The 16,830-nt window shown below is 43.1% G+C and overlaps 1 protein-coding gene across 4 annotated transcripts in view; it reads right to left on the minus strand.

The window, feature by feature from the left end:
* The window catches only part of ADAMTS20 (ADAM metallopeptidase with thrombospondin type 1 motif 20), a 127,141-nt gene that overhangs the window by 62,587 nt on the left and 47,724 nt on the right, over positions 1-16,830 (minus strand). For all 4 annotated transcript variants that reach the window (XR_008309106.1, XM_053258083.1, XM_053258082.1 and 1 more), the window contains exons 10-11: positions 16,282-16,423; positions 10,182-10,286 (exon numbers count right to left, since the gene is read on the minus strand). Coding sequence is in view for 3 of the 4 variants with exons in the window: in XM_053258083.1 (XP_053114058.1) it covers positions 10,182-10,286; positions 16,282-16,423 (247 nt within the window). In the remaining variant the exon portion in view is untranslated. The remainder of the gene's footprint in view (positions 1-10,181; positions 10,287-16,281; positions 16,424-16,830) is intronic.

A 16,830-nucleotide genomic window follows, 5' to 3' on the forward strand; every position in this document is an offset into this window, starting at 1 on the left:
GGCTCACTTACAGGCTACATTCAGATATAACAAACTATGGTTCTATTTATGATAATGTGCTGCAGTGCACCTTGAGCGAGTTGCTTCCCCCTTCCTTCACATGTGAGGGTAGGAAATTCAAGTATTTACAAAGCACAGTCAGTTAACACATCTGGATACCAAACCATGGCTTTGATATCCTAGATTGTAAACCACAACTGGAAGCTTTAAATTTCCTTCCCTTGCATGCAAAGGAAGCAGGAAGCAGAGGAAAAAGCACACAAGCTAAGGCTTGCTGCAACCATAATTTGCCATTATGCCTTAATGCAGCCATAGTGGGCTAAGCCTAACTCCCCACTAGATAAGTCCCAAATTGGTCCCAAAGATGTCAGACCACTCTAGTCTACATAGAACTTTTAATATGCCTGACAGAATAAATAAATGCACATCTATCTATCACTTTCTCAGCCTATTATTATTAATTATTATCATCATTATCATCATCATCAGACTCAGCTCCCATTAAAAGGCACCAACTAAACAAAACTTATGTGTAGTCTTGGGCCAGTGTTAACAATAGCAGGTCTTATTAATATTTATTTATTTTTATATAGCACCCATAACTAAGTATCAAGGTGGTTTACAATTGATTAAAAATATCTATAAACATTAAAATCAACAGTTAAAAACAATTAAAATTTAAAATCAGATTTAAAATATAATGTAACAGATTTAAAATATAACAAATAACCATGAATATTCCAAACGTGAAATAAACCAATGCTTTTGTTTCTGTGAGCATATACAATCTAAGACCCAGTTTCATCAACACCTATCTATCAAGCTAGATTTCAGACTTGTACATTTATTTATAATTCAGAAAAGCTGAATAATTCTAAGAAAGAAAGCATGTAACAACTGCAGCAAAAAAAATTCTAAGCAAGACACAAATGAATAAAAGAGCTATAATTTTTTTCCAATGCAGAGTATGCTTTCCATAGGCACTTTACAAGAAGTAAATTCAGAAGGCTTTTTAATAGACCATTATTTAAAAGATTGCATTTGTGCATACTGTTGTATAGTAGCAATGCCTTTTCCAAAAATACAAATATAGTCAATGTCCACATTCCCTGAAAACGAATACTTCCAAGCTGGTTCAGTACTCCTTGTCTTAGAATTTAGCGCTTGGCGGTGGGGCTGCAAGATATGTGGCAAACCATTTTACAAGAGCAGGCTTCATACCAATCTCTAGTATATGTGCAGCTGAAGCAAGCATGGACCTTGCCCAAGGAATGACATGCAAGTGCATATCAATCTCTACCAGTCTCTTCTCTTCTCTAAGCAGAAAAAAAGTCATGTGAACTGATGCACACTTTGATAAACTACTCCCTTTAATAGCAAAGCTGAGTTGACAAGTGCCTATCAGTTTGGATTGAAATGAAGCCACCTTAAATATCTTATCAATATATTCTATGAACCCAGAGCATTTCCCACACATAAGTTATAGATCTGTAAAAAAGATTTGCACCTAAACCCAAGGAGACACGGAAACAAGAATATTTGGTGAAATGGGCCACATTTTTTGATACCTAGTTCTTTACAAGCCAACATGGAGCTAGGGATGTGCATGGTCCGGAGCAGTCCGGACCGGCACCGAAGAGGGGCCTTCCTTTTAGGGCGGGGAGGGCTTGCTTACCCCTCCCGCCTCTTTGCCCCCTCCAGCGCCCGTATTCTATTGTATAATTGGGGTGCTGGAAACCAGCCGCCCCCCCGCCCCCCCGCGAGCGAATTAGGGGCAAAGGAAAGCTACTGCCGCCCTCCCGCCCCCCCTCCCTCCCACTCACCGCCCCCCCGAGTGCTCACCACGTTTGCCAAAAAAAGAGAGGAGCTCGCGAACATAGCTCCTCTCTTGCCAAAGTCTCAGGCCCAACTGGGGCCTTGGGCGCGCGCGCGCGCGCGATAGGACTCCGGATCTAATGGAACTTTCGCCGGAGGCCCAGTCTACCCGCCAGGAAGAGGCCGGGTAGACTGGGCCTCTGATCGAGGCCCGGTCTACCCGGCCTCTTCCCGGCGGGTAGACCGGGCCTCCGATCGCCGGAGGCCCGGTCTACCTGGCTTCTTCCCGGCAAGTAGACTGGGCCTCCGGTGAAAGTTCCATTAGATCCGGAGTCCTATCGCTTTCCTTTGCCCCTAATCCGCTCGTGGGGGGGTGGAGGAGGCGGCTGGGGCGGCTGGTTTCCAGAGCCCCAATTATACAATAGAATACGGGCACTGGAGGGGGCAAAGAGGCGGGAGGGGTAAGCAAGCCCTCCCGCCCTTAAAGGAAGACCCCCCACCCGGACCCGGACTGGCCAAGTCCGAACCGGTCTGGAAGTTCGGAGGCCTTTAGAATGGCCTCCAGACCGGTTCGGACACACCCCTACATGGAGCTCAACTGGGATTGGCGCTCAACTCACCACAGTGCGGTTCCTAGAAGGCTGGCTGTGAGAGCGGCTGCCTTGACCTAGATGATAATGGCGTTAGCACCTTGGCTCCAGGCGGCACCCTAAGCAGGCGTCACCCTTCCTAGCTGACCTAAGGTCAGGTCTCTGTTACTAATGACGCCCCTCCGATGCTGCCAAGAGATACGGAAGGATGTCGCTTTTCAGAGAAGAGGGGCTGTGCAGCATCTCTGATCTATCAAGCCTCAAGGGATCCGCTCCTCCTCCTAGAAGCCAAACCCTTACCTAAGGTGCATCACCGATTATAAGCTGTTGCTTCCCTCCGCACTGTACCTGCCAAAATGTGATCAGAAAATTATGGCACTAACTGACTACCAAGACTACAGGTATAGACCAGGGCAGGCGAAAAAGGGCGCACACCGCTGGCCAATTAGTTGTGGACCCAAAAAATTCCTGCCAGGCCCCACACAGCAACCAGCAATGCCCAGCCTATATCTGAGGGATGGGGGGGGGTGCCCTCAAGAAACGGACTGAATCAGCCCATGCTCTCTGCGTCGCTTGTGGGCCCCGCCCCAGGAGCACAGGGGTGGGGGGCAATTACAAGGTGCTCTGGCGTCTGTGCTCCTTAAAGGGGGCTGGGGCAAACAAGCTGAACCGGCCAGTTGGGTCGGCGAGCGGCTGGCTTTAAAAAAAAAAAATCCATGAAATGACCCTGTGAATTTCCAGGTCATATGGAATGCTGACAAAGACAGGGGGGTAAGAGAATACTTTAGTAACCCATGCCATTTTTTGGAGAGGGATCTTCTGGGTTCACCATGAATGCCAAGTACAGGAACTCCTGTCTTTGTTGCTACCTTTGTTTGCGAGCAGGGAGATGTGTTGCTGCCTATTATGGGCAGCCCTCACTTCCATTTTGGAAGAGGAAAAAATCTGGGATCTTAAGGAACCATAAACTGAACAGATTGTGTAAGTCTAGCAATTAAAGCAGAAGCCAGTAGAGCCATGGAATGTTGGAAGTATCACTAAGAAAAAGAGGACAAGAGAGGGAATAGGCCCTGACAACTTATATAGTACATGGATTGGAGGGAATGTGTGTCATGAAAACTCTCACCCACATGCTAACAGCAATAAAGCATTTAAGTTCAGAGCTGGCAACCAGCCCCAATCACAAGCCTTTAATATAGCACTGTGGGAAATGGAGGGGGGGATGTTCCCAGTGAGCCTCAAGAGCACTGCAAGACTCCTGTTCTAGGCTGCTTGAAATCTTGAACAGGAACACTACTTTTAGGATCTGGGCATTTTGGCCGCATTTGTCCAAGATTACTTCAAGATCACTTGGGAGGCGCAAAGGACCCTCCTAATTCTGTCTCCAGTTACATGTCCACCTAGTGCCTAAGCCAAAAGCGGGGGGAAGTCACCCACTGAGCCTTGCAAAAATCTCCCCCCCTTCTGACACCAAATAGAGTTTCCTTCTTTTCCACAAACCTCCAGCCTTTCCAAAACACACACACCTACAGAGCAGCATCTAAAAATAAACAGAATTTACTCACAAGGGCAACAGCAGCAGCTTTTTTGCACAACACAATAACAGAAAATAAAGTGGCTGGCATACAGCACAATGTTAGAACAATATTCTAACGATGCATTATCACAATTGTGCAAGAGCACCAATTGAATCAACATAGTTGTGGGCTAGCACATCCACTATATCCAATAGGTATGTCATTGCACAAGTATGTTGGCGCAATTAGTGCTCCTGCACAAGAGCATGGTTGCACATTTGCAATGACACATCATTAGGACATTATTCTAACACTCTGTTGTTTTGTCAGTCATTTTTTCTAGTGAAATAAATACAGGAATAGTTTAGTAGTTGCTGGAAAAGAGGATTCTGTATTGTTTGAATTTATAGCACCTACAGGACAATTACTTCCATAGAACTGGAATAAGCCCATGTTCACATCTGGAATTTAATAGCTTATTCAATAAAGATGTATCAGTTTTTATTGTTGTGCAAATTCCTATAGAAGAAACAAGATGAAGTCACAGTAGAAAAATGATGCACCAGACTTCTCCCAGATGTTCTTCTTATGCATGCCTCTCAACCACCATTGACTTGTTTCACAGAAAAAAAGTGTTCTTTTATTATTTATATAGCAAGAAACTGATGACGGTTTCATGTTCTAAAAAACATGAATGAAAAAGAAAAGGATAGCATGATCATTTGCTACAGAATTTACCATATTAATTAAAGTTCCTCTTTGGAGGATTTATTCATTTGTATTCCACAATAAAATATTTTATGATGTGTTGACTACTGTAAAAGCAGCTGTGTAAATGCACTTTTCACAGTAAATGGTCTTGTTTTGGCTGCAGCCTGGTTTTGACTGCAGAAAGAGGTGGCTCCCAATGGCTAGGTCAGTGAGATCAGTGGATCACTCACCTCATAGCCCGTGAGGTAAGTGATCCACTGCCTCTCTACAGTACTGCTGCTCTATTGCCCCTCTACAGTAGCAACACTGCCATTTGTTCTAGCTGTTAGAAAAAGCATCCTTCCACTCTGCAGCCAGAAAAAAAGCAGGTAAAAGATGGAACTGATCAGACTCCCTGGTCAGATTCATAGCCATGACAGCCGAGTTTCTTATTGCTAAAGGGATGGCAGCAAACAGTGGAAATTAGTCCCTGTATTTGTCACACATTAGCAGAAGAAAGCAAGTGCACCAGAGTGGCTATCATTGCTTAGAATGACTACTGGAGAAAAGCAGCCAAAATAGCCCTGTGCCTATTCAAAAACAGCTCCATGCCTATTCCATTCTATTCCAGATGGCTGGAATGGAGGCCTTCTCCCATTTGTCAGATAAGGAGGTCCTGGGGCCACAGCATCAAAGAAGAGCCCCTCATCCTTCCTTTCATACAATCCTCCTATAATCTCATATTGTAACAATTTGTACTCATATTGTACTACCATGGGGATAAACTACGGCTTCTCCACAGAGGGAAGTACGGACACACCCTGAATTTTTAACTCAGCCATTTCTCCTACATCATAATTTTTATTCAAGGTGCCCTCCTGCAATCAAAGCAGATACAGGTATACATTTGCTATGGCCAGATTATTCTTACAACTGTAATATCATTGTTATAAATATTTATTGATGAGGTTTTCTAAAGAAAGAGTCCTTTTAAAGTGCCCAAACCATCTTACAGAGCATTAGGCAATTTATAGTTATTGTAAAATGTAGGAAAAGCAACGTTAGTACTCACCGTGAAGGTTTCTTCTTGCCAGTGTGACAGAGGTCACTCAGTGTGGGTTACGCCCCCTACTTTCTCCAGGAGGCAGGACAAACAAATCTGAAGAACCTTAATATAGTCCTCCAGTGGGCGGTCCTTCTCAGTTCATAAGCACAGCTCTAGTTCAGTACGGAAAGATGCAACCGGTAAGACATGTAAATAGAACTATTACACTGGCCCAAATACAGAACATACATAAGGAGTGCAGATATAGAAGAGAACACACAAGACAGGGAAACCCGTTCCCAGACCTAAGATCCAGCAAAATCTGGGTGGGCCTGGCTGACCTCCATTACACTAACAAGAAGAAACTTTCACAGTGAGCACTAATTTATTTGGTAAAATATTTATTTTATGTTAACTAAATAAAAATATCAGAGACTCAAAAGGAGCCAAGTGTAGAACCCTCAAAACCATGTGCAAGTCCCAGGTTGGGTATGTGGAAGACCAGTCTGAGTGGCCCCTCTCAAAAATTGCAGCAATGAATGTCAGGAGAATTAACCACCCTTATGTGGAAAAAGCATTTATTGAAGGCACGTCGCCTGTCCTTTAAGGTGTTAGCTTTAAGTCCCATAGACAGGACTTCTTGTAGAAAATCCAGCAGGTGTCACAACTTACACTGGTCCAGCCAAACCGAGTGCCTGGAAATCCACCAAAGAACAACTACGCCAAATGGTCTGATATATTCTATTGGTGGAAGCCTTTCTAGAAGCCAGGATTGTGTCAATGACCTTCGAAGACAACAGATTTTTCCTTAACAAACACCTCTCAGCTTCCATGGGGTCAGCTGAAGCCATGCCAGATTTGGATACAGAATCAGGCCCTGAGAGCACAGGTCTGCCTTCACTGGTAAACTGGCAGGACCCTCCCCTGCCATGACCAATTTCTGAAAACCAAGGTCTTCTTGGCCAAAATGGTGCCACCAGAAGAAGAGTTGCCCTGACGAATAAAGCTTGAGAAGACATTGTGACAGCAGAGGAACCAGTGGAAATGCATACAGCAGCAACGGAGGCCAAGGGAACAATAGAGAGTCCACCATCTCTGCCCGGCTTGCGGGAAACCATGAGTCAAGTCTGTGTAACTTTGCATTCTCCAGTGACGCAAACAGGTCTATCACCGCAAGTCCTGACCGGGATGTCAACCAGTGAAACACATGTGGGTGAAGACTCCACTCTGCCGGCTGGATTTCTTGCCGGCTCAGCCAGTCCGCTTGAATATTTGACACTCCACTCACATGATGAGCCCAAATGGGTTCCAGATGTGACTCTGGCCAGGAAAGGAGCTCCACCACCAATGCCTGAAGTGAGCAAGACCTGGTGCCACCCTGGTAGTAGGTGTGCGCCTTCCTAGACATGTTTTCTGTGCCCACCAGAACATCCTTTCCCTGAAGAAATGGGCTGAATTTTAGCAGCGCAAAGTGGAACACCCACAGCTCTAGCCAGTTGATACTGTGACAGCCCTCCTCCTCCGACCACCAGCCCTGCATGTTGTGGTTGAGGCAGTGTGCTCCCCAGCCTGAAAGACTCTCATCCATGGTGATGAGAATCCTTGCCGGTTTCAGGAAGGCCTTTCCCCTGGTCAGGTTTTCTGGAACTGTCCACCAGACCAGGGCTTGCACAGAAAAACTGGAAGCTTGACACATCTGTCCTGTTTTAACACAGTGTTTGTTTGATAAGGCAGAAGGAACCTGCTGTTACAGGCCTTGTCCTCCCGCTCTGGGATAAAGGCAAGGCCTTGTGTTGCTCTTCTGTCTCCTTTAGAGCTTCATCCTCAAACAGCCCCCCACCCACATAAGGTACAGCTTCGAGGTTAGACTTGGAAGTGTTATCTACTTTCCAGTATTTTAGCTATATATTGTGTCTAGCTGATATGCTAGCTCACGCAGACCTGGCTGAGAATCTGACACTGTCCAGAGTTGTGTCCACCATGAAGGTGGCAGCCTTCTGCAGGAGCTTGTGTTTCATTTTAACAGGATAAGTAGGTGGATCATTTAATAACTCATCAATCCAAAGCAAGGACACCCTGGAAACCAGGGAGGCCATGGTGTCAGCCCTAATAGCCATAGAAGTGGATTTGTGAGCTCTCCTAATAGCCACCTCCACCTTTTTGTCAGCCAGGTCCTTGAGGGTGGAGTCCCCATCCTTTGAGACCACCACTCAAGACCCACTGAGGAGGACCATGAAGTGTGCATCTGTAAGGGGGACTTTAGGAAATTCTAGAGTCTCATCCTCAAAATCATATCATACCAGCTGCCAATATGTTTCTGGGCAAAATACAAAATGCTGGTTATGACCTTTAAAGCCCTGTATGGCTTAGGTCCGAGTTATCTTAGCGCCTTCTTCTGCATGACCCCACCGCATGCTAAGGTCATCTGAGGAGGTCCGTCTCCAGTTACCACTGGTTCGTCTGGTGGCGACTCTGAGGCAGGCCTTCTCTGTAGCTGCTCCTGGGCTATGGGATGCATTCCCGGCAAAAATCCATAATTTGAGTTCATTACTGTCTTTCAGGAGAGCACTTAAAATCTATTTTGCCTGACCTTCCAGGGTTTTTAAACTGTTGTAAATTGTTTTAAATGTTTGCCCTGGTTTTCCAGGGTTTTTAATTGTTTGAATGTTTAATTGCTTTTATTCTGTTTTTATAGTTTTGATTTTAATTGTTAACTGGTTTTAATTGTTTTTATTCTGTTGTAAACTGCCCTGAGCCATTTTAGAAGGGTAGTATATAAATTGAATGAATGAATGAATGAATGAATAAATGAATGAATGAATGACTTGTTAGCCAAAGAGGAAGCGTGCTTGGATGTAGAGGGCGCATTCCATTATCCGTTTATAGTATCAGTGAATCCTTTGGGCATGATAGACTTGGTCTTAGGTGTCTGAACTTTGGGGAGAACTACAGAACCCCTGGAGACCATAGGTTTCTGTTCTACATTATTAGATTTCAAGCCCAAGGCTGCAGTGGACTAGTTAATGAGCAACTGAAAGTCCTCCATTAAAAACAAGCATTGAATATATGGATTTTTTGCATTATCATCTGATATTTCCCCCTCTTCAACTGAAGAGGAATCCTGAATAGACACAGTGTCAGCCATGAGAGACTTGTACCTAATGGAGTGGGAAAGGTCCGGGGAATCCTCGCCTGAGTCCTCCGAGGACCTGGGTTCTCTACTTTTCTGCTTACATTTCTGGCTCATTGAGCTTTTATGTTTTTTAACAGACTCAGCCTCCTTCTCCTGTGCCCCACCAATCCTTTTTGGGAAGATAAAGTGGCCACAATAGTCTGCTAGATGGCATCCTGCATCCAGCTTTTCTAGTCAAGACACAGATTGGATGGCCCCTGGGAGGCTCTGTTCTGTGCACCCTCTAGTGGATTTTGTATAGAGGCACCTGAGATTGGTGCAGTCCCTCCCCCCTCCCACGACAAGGAGCAAGTTCACCGGTATAGCTGGCAGATCCTCAGCAACAACCTTCTGTTCCACAGCCCCAATGTCTCTCTTGGTGCTGCCCTCCAGGGAGACTGCAAGCCGGGATGAATCCTCCTCTGCACATGCCTCCAAATCACTTGCCCTCTCCGCTCTAGGTGTCCAGCCCACTTGAGCATGAGTCTGCATATGGGGGACACAGGAGGCACCCCTGACTGCTTCTGGGCTGGCAAAAGCAGTGGAGGAGAGGGAGAGTGTGCCGCCAAAATCACCTGGTTTCACTTTTGTGAGGGTGTTCCTTCACTGGCTTCCAATGTGCTCTGTTTGCACCCGTGTTGGGAGTGGGCACATTTTTTCCTTTTGGGGAAGCTGTGGCTGGGGGAGATCAAGTGGCTGGAGTCCCCCTTGTCTCCCATTTTTTCGGCAGTTTCTCAGTGGCTCCAGCTAGCTCCCTCCTAGCCTTTCGAAAGTCATTTGGGCTGTTTGTGGGTCCCGAGTCCTTGGCGGGGAACAACTGGTGCTGGGCTTGCTTGCTGTGCAGAGTGAGCATGCTGGTCATCTTCTGCTTTTTCTTCTCCAACACTTAGGCGGGCAGCGGGAGACACAGAAAAGAGGGGAATGGAGACTAAAGGAGGGGGAGGGGCAGGGAGAAGGGGGAATGGAAATCTTTTCCCTTAAAAAAAAAGTGTAACCACTGGGATAAAGGCAGCAGAAGACTGTGCTGACAAACAAGGAAAAGACAAACCAAGAGTTTGCAGGCCAAAAACAACGGAGCGAAGCAACGATGTCGCACCGGAGCAGAGTTAGGACAAAAAACTGAGACGGACTGCCCACTGGAAGGCTATATTAAGGTTCTTCAGATTTGTTTGTCCTGCCTTCTTGAGCAAGTAAGGAGCGTAACCCACTCTGGGTGACCTCCTACACCGACAGAGAATTACAAAGAAAGGTGTGTGAATGAAGATGCTTTCAACTAGAACATAATGGTCTTCCTTGCCTTCTCTTCTTCCCAGTTTTTAGTTATGGAAAAAAATGTGATAGAAACAGCTTACCATTCCATGACCACATTCTGTTCCATCAGCCAGTGGCATGTGCTGTGTACGGCAACCCTTATGAATACCTTCTGCACTTGTACACCATAAACGTTTGCATTGTTTCTGCATAATAAACAGGAATTTCTTTGTTAGGTTTGTAGCGGATTTCTCCTCAGTCAACATATGCAGTATAATGAAGCATTCTCTGAAAACTATAAGCCCACTTGTCAGTTTTTAACAAAAATTGTGGCCTCAGAAATAAAACAAAATAAGGATCAGGTCTTACAAGGTATTTTGTACTTGGGTACAGACACAAATATTTTCAAGCATAAAAGGTTTGTACATTTGTCAAATGTTACTTTCTCCTTCAAATACTCTCAAAAGCCATAAACAAACGATGGCACCAGTCACAAGTTATGTTTTAAAAGACGATATACCGGCGATGAAATATGCATTGCAGTGCTCCAAAGAGAAATTTCAAATGGCCTCTTTGATGCATGAAAGATAATAAAATAACTTACAGATTTTTGCACAAAAACAAGCAAGCTAAAACAAACTCCTCACAAATTTGGATTTCAGTATCTAAAAATGATAATCATCCCTGTTCATTAGGTGAATTTGTGGGGAGCTATGGGGAAACTAGGTGGCATAATAAGCCCATGAAAAAGAAGATTATAATGAGCAGTAATTCAGCGCATCCTAGACTTGTAAAGGAGCAGATAGTAAAGAATGTAATACAAAGGGCTATAGGTGTGTCATCTAGAGTTTATTCAAATTAATGGTTATAAATGTCTACTATGTAAGAGTAGGGGTGTAAAGTTTGTGAAAGGATGGCTGGCATTAAAAATAACTTTTGAAACAGATAGCAGGTACAGAAAACTTTGAGTAGACATGGAGTTAAGGCTAATGTGGTTTGCATAGCACCTAAAACTTTAAAAGAACATTTAGCTAAATTCCGGTTGTATGATAATAGATGTGAGGGGAAGAACTTTTCTACCTGTGAGGAGAATGAGGGCTGGTGTAAGGTGAAGGAGATAGTGTATAAAATTGAATGTGTGGAATATGCAGCTTTCTATATTGGAGAAACAGGAAGATCTTTAATGAAAAAATATAAAGAACATCTGGCTGATGTGCAGCATAATAAAAGTCAAACAAAACCATGGGTGATATATATGAAAGAAAAACACAATGGAAAAGTGACCAAAACAATAGTATCAATATTGGCTGTTTAAGGGAATTTAATAAGACATAAAATCAAGGAAGCTCCGTTTTGTTTCAGCTCACATGTTCTGTCGAAAAATCGGCAAATAATTATCTTTTACACATTGAAGAGGTCATTTGAAGTTTGTTTTAAAAGAGAAAAGCCATGATTAAAGTATGCATACATCCTTCACCCATGTCATATTTCTTGTGCATTTTCTACTTGGATATACAGGAGACCCTCATTATTCAGAGTTTCACAGATTGCGGTTTCATGTATCTGCGGATAGGTCTTAGAGACCCAGTTTCTTTTTCCATGGCAGAAAATGTTGGCAATTTGTGCCTATCTACAGTTGGCCATAAATGACATGACGTCATAAAAACAAGTTTTAAACAAAAATAAGAGGATTTGGGGGCATTCATGGAGACATGGAGAACACTATGCTATTCTGCATCCTTCCTGCTTTTTTGACATTTTTTTTTAAATAGTAAGGAACCTAACCCCTGGATTTCCATAGGTAAGGTTTTTTTATTCGAGGTTTGTATATCCACGCTAATTGGCAGAAATGGAACCCCCGCGAATAAAGAGGATCTCCCGTATTTCCATGAGTACAAAGTATTATATGCTCAAGAAATTTCCAGATAGCCATGTTTGCAGGTACTTGGTCCACTCAACTACAGTCCACAGTAGATGTGTGGTATAAGGATTTATCTGAAAATATCTTGGCATTATTATCAGAAGTAGCACATGAGACATTTATAGGGGGGAAAAATGCCTTGCACTATGTTGGAGGCTGTGCTTTCCTTGATACCAGTCAGGTCAGGATTTACAATTATGTACTAATGATTGTACAAATATCCTTACTGAATGTTGATACTAAAACTCTTGAGCTACTCTTGCACATCAACAGCAAGAGTATCTCATATATTTTACATGAATCACAAGTAGGCTTTGTGTGTGGAAGACAAGAGTTTGATAATATTCAATGATTAATATACTAAGGCTCTTCTCATGATCAGTGAGAAGAGCCTGGAGTGGGTTAGCGAGGAGAGCGGGCTTAGCCCACTCTCCCCGCACATGAGCGGGCAGTCTGCTCCGGGCGGCTGAACCGGCTGCCCACACAACTGCCGGCTCCGTCATGGAGCGGGCAGGGGCTGGGAGGATCACGGGCCACATGGTCCGCAGAAGCTCCAGCACGCCCTGCGCAAGTGCGCAGGGCATACTGGAGAGACCCCCGAGCCAAGAGGTTGCTTTTTAGCCTCCCGGTCAGGGGTCTACTCGTGAGTTTGTGCAGCACGGAGCTGCACTGCAGCAACACACAAGCACAAAGACAAGTTTAGCGGAGCGCTCGCTCTGCTAAATTTGGCTAAGGGCAGGGGCAATTAAGCGGGTTACCTGCTTGTAAACCACCGGGCTCGCCTGCAAGCCCAGTGGCTTACACGACCAGTAAAAATCGGGCTAGGCTCTCCTAGCCCAATTTTTGCTAGTCGTGAGAATAGCCCCACTGGCAGCCAATGAGCAATATGATAAACCGATTCTTGTGCTTTCTTTAGATGCAGAGAAAAAATCTAGTAGAGTTCATTGGGAGTTCTTAACAATTGCTATGGAGAAATCTGGAAATCCAAGCAGCTTTATGAGCTGGATACAAATTCTTTCTTACACAGGTGAGTGCCTGTGTATTATGGGTGGAGAGGTAAAACAGCATGGTATCATGCTATTACACCTAAACCCCTCCCTCAACCTTCTATGGCTTCTCAAAGCTTTCCCTTTGCAGTATTCAGATAGAGGCATTTTTGACTCAGAATTGTCTGCTGAACAAATGTCCATTTTTTAATTGAATTCATGCGACATTATGAGGAATAAATGTTGAAAAGCAGATTTGAAACCTCAAGTTCACAGTTTGGCCTTCCCCCACCCCACCATATCTTTTTTGCATCCAAATAGGTAGACTGACTCAATTGCTTCAAGAAAAATTTCTTTCTTTCATACAAAGGCCTTTCATGGGTTTGTCGAAGAAAATATTCTACAAATTAAGAAAAAAGATAGTCCCATAACATCACATTCTGACATGCTTAGTTCAGTCGGAATGTTCATCAAGAGAAAAAGGGAAGGGGAATGGAGTGAGTGGGCAGAGAAGGGAGGGAGGAGTAGATAACTTCGGTTCTTCTTGTCCTGTGAAAGGAGCCTCTGAAAGGGCTGGCTGATTAAAGCTTTTCCTCCCTCCCAAAAGAGAAATCTGGCTGACTGATAGCTAGAACTGAAGCAAGTAATGCTCCAAGTACATAAATTACTGTGCTTCCACTGTGCCGCTATATTTCCCATCTTGGTTAAATAAAGTAATGGCATGTTTTAACCCAATCACTGGACAATGATAAAACAGTATTTTTCACTTTCTTTGTTCTGATGTGGCACATATTATTATTATTTCTTGTTTACACAGTCAGACAGGTGTTATTGACTGGTTTGTTTTATCCAGACATCGAGTCTGGACCTGGGATGGCTAAATTTTATTATCAATATTGTTCTTATTGTTATTATAGATATCATCGCAGAATATAGGCTGTTCCCAGTAAAGTTGCTTTTTGTAATTGGCTGATGGTGATTTCTGTGGCCCCTATGGTGTTGAGGTGCTCTTCAAGGTCTTTTGGAACTGCACCCAGGGCGCCAATTACCACTGGGATTATTTTTGGTCTTCTTCTGCCACAGCCTTTCAATTTCAATTTGTAGATCTTTGTATCTTGTGATTTTCTCTATTTCTCTTTCTTCTATTCTGCTATCCCCTGGTATTGCTATGTCGATTATTTTGACTCGTTTTTCTTTCTTCTCAACTATGGTTATATCTGGTGTATTGTGTGGCAGATGTTTGTCTGTTTGTAGTCATATGTCCCATAATATTTTTGCATCTTCATTTTCTACCACTTTTTCAATTTTATGCAGCCAGTATTAAACCCTCTGTTTCTTTCTTCAAGTTGCCATTCTTAAACCATTGCCAGGTCTTGGTGATGTCTGATTTTCCACTTATATTGTGCAAATATTGTCCACGCAGTGGCTTGTTTTTCCATTTTTCTGCTCGGTTCTTGACTTGTTCTTTCTTGTAGGCCTGCTTTCTTTCATTGGTGTTGAATAGTTTCGCATTATTGACCATTTTAAGTGCATCTTCTTCACTGTCCTTTATATATTCTTCAAGGCCTCTTTTCTCCTGCTCTACTGTTTGATGGACTTGCAGCATTCCTCTTCCACCTGAGCTGCAAGGGAGGTATAGCCTATCTACATCACTGCGGGGGTGCAGAGCATGATTGATGGTCATTATTTTCCTGGTCTTACGATCTAGCGTCTCTAGCTTTGCCTGGGTCCAGTCTATTATTCCTGCACTGTATCTGATAATAGGTATAGCCCAGGTGTTTATGGCTTTAATTGAATTCCCTTGCTTTTTAAAATGGGAGGTGCTACAGTGGTGTAACTGTTGGAGCTGCAATGCCTCATAGTGACCATTGAGTGGTTTTAGGGTCATGGATAAAAGTGCTGGACTCCTCCCCTCTTTGTTCTTCCAGTGTTATTCTTGATTATGTTTCTCCAGAGATGGCTGTGTTTTTTGGTCTCTCTCTTCAGCCATGAACTACAACTGAAATTAAGTGGCAGACTTATTCACATTTGTTTGTAAAACTTTCTTTAAATAAATCCTTGTAGTTCTTCAATACCAAAGAACATTCTCTTACTTTGCTGTTTTCTCACCAAACTGGTTTTGCTTTGCTATTTGGGGACTGAACTGCCATTCTTCCCCTACAGTAACAAGGTAAGAGGTAGACAGGGAAGGGCAGGGTCATGTGTCACCCAGGGAGTTCTTCACACAGCAGGCTTTACTGTGAACTCAAAATTGTCCCAAAAAAGACACAAAATTGTGTCTGGAATGCTCCCCAATAGCTCACAGAGGCTTCGGGGTAAATCTGCCTGATATGTGAATGTACACCCTCCATTCCAGAGGAGATATGAGCTAAAGGGCTTTAAAAGCCCTGTGTGAAAAATGCCCCGGAGATGAGAACCAGGCAGGACAAGCTGGCAGACAGGGCAAAGGAGGATTTTACTGGATGGTATATTGTCAAATCCATTCTAACTTTACTGTGGTACCAGACAAGTTGTCCTTTGTCTCCTTTGCTGTTTAATTTGGAACCACTAGGCTTCTGCTATAAAACAGTATTCTACAAGATGGGGTATTAAGCTGGGCAAAGAGGAATTAAAAGTTAATGTTATATGCAGATGATGCATGTTATTCTTATCATATCCAGAAACTACTATGCCTCATCTTATATCATTAACTGACCAATTTGCATCCTGGTCAGGTTACAGAATTAATTGGGACAAAATACAGGCAAGATCGGTTCTAAGATGTTAAATCTTCAATCAAAAGACTGACCATTTGGCTGGGAGAATGAACATATTAAATATTTGGGACTTCTTATCTCAAACTATGACTATGGTAAAGTTAAATGGAAAATCACTAATTTATCAGTTGCAATTAGATATGACTTACTGGGGGTCTTTACCACTGAATCTTTGAGGAAAGGTCAATAGTGGACTTCCTTCATATTAATCAGTAAAATTTCATTAAAACTTATTTGTAGCTTGTAGGTTGACTGGGGTCATTCATTACAGAATCGAAAAACAAAAGCAATAAGAAAAGCTAAGAGCAATCCTGTGGCACACCACAAAAGAACAAGCGCTGTTTTATTATAAGAAAGTCAATGTAAAAAGGAAATCCACAGGAAAGTCCAAAAGAAAGGGCAGGGAAAAGGAACAACATCTACCTATTCAAAACTTTTGGAAGATTTCCTGATAATTTTAGCACAATTTTGAATGGCTAAACATCTGTCAAATTGTTTTCAAAATGCTAATGATGGTATTTTGTATTAAATAACCTACCATGTAAGGACATACTTGTGACCCAGGACCAAACATAAGTTCACATTGCTTGTTGACATCATACAGGGAACCAGGCAACTGTAACTGAAGGTCATAGATTCTTCCTGTTGGTTTGTCTAGAAGGCATTCTCCATAACCAGTACTATAACAGATTTAAACACGTATTTTAATACAATTCTTACAAAGGACATTGCTTTTGAATTTATCCCACTTCAAGAACAAACTGGGGGGAGGGGAGGGCAAGGTGGTGTGATCCAATACAATTTGATATAATGCAGAGCTATCAGGAAAGTAATTTATGGAAAAAAATATGAGAACAAATCTCTTATCTGAATATGTGCATATTCAAATAGAATATTGTGATATTTTAAAATATAATTGGGTTGAAATAAAGGTTCACTTCTTCTAACAGAAGGACTCCTTCCTCCAGGAGAAGACTTCTTTCTCCAAGGGAAGTTCCTTCCACTGAAGGAAGGAAGAAAACCCTTTGATCCAACCCATTGGTTTGCCATTTATAAGGAAATATGCTATTAGGCAATCTAAAACTTA

The sequence above is a fragment of the Hemicordylus capensis genome, chromosome 5 (assembly GCF_027244095.1).
Source record: "Hemicordylus capensis ecotype Gifberg chromosome 5, rHemCap1.1.pri, whole genome shotgun sequence".
NCBI lineage: Eukaryota > Metazoa > Chordata > Lepidosauria > Squamata > Cordylidae > Hemicordylus > Hemicordylus capensis.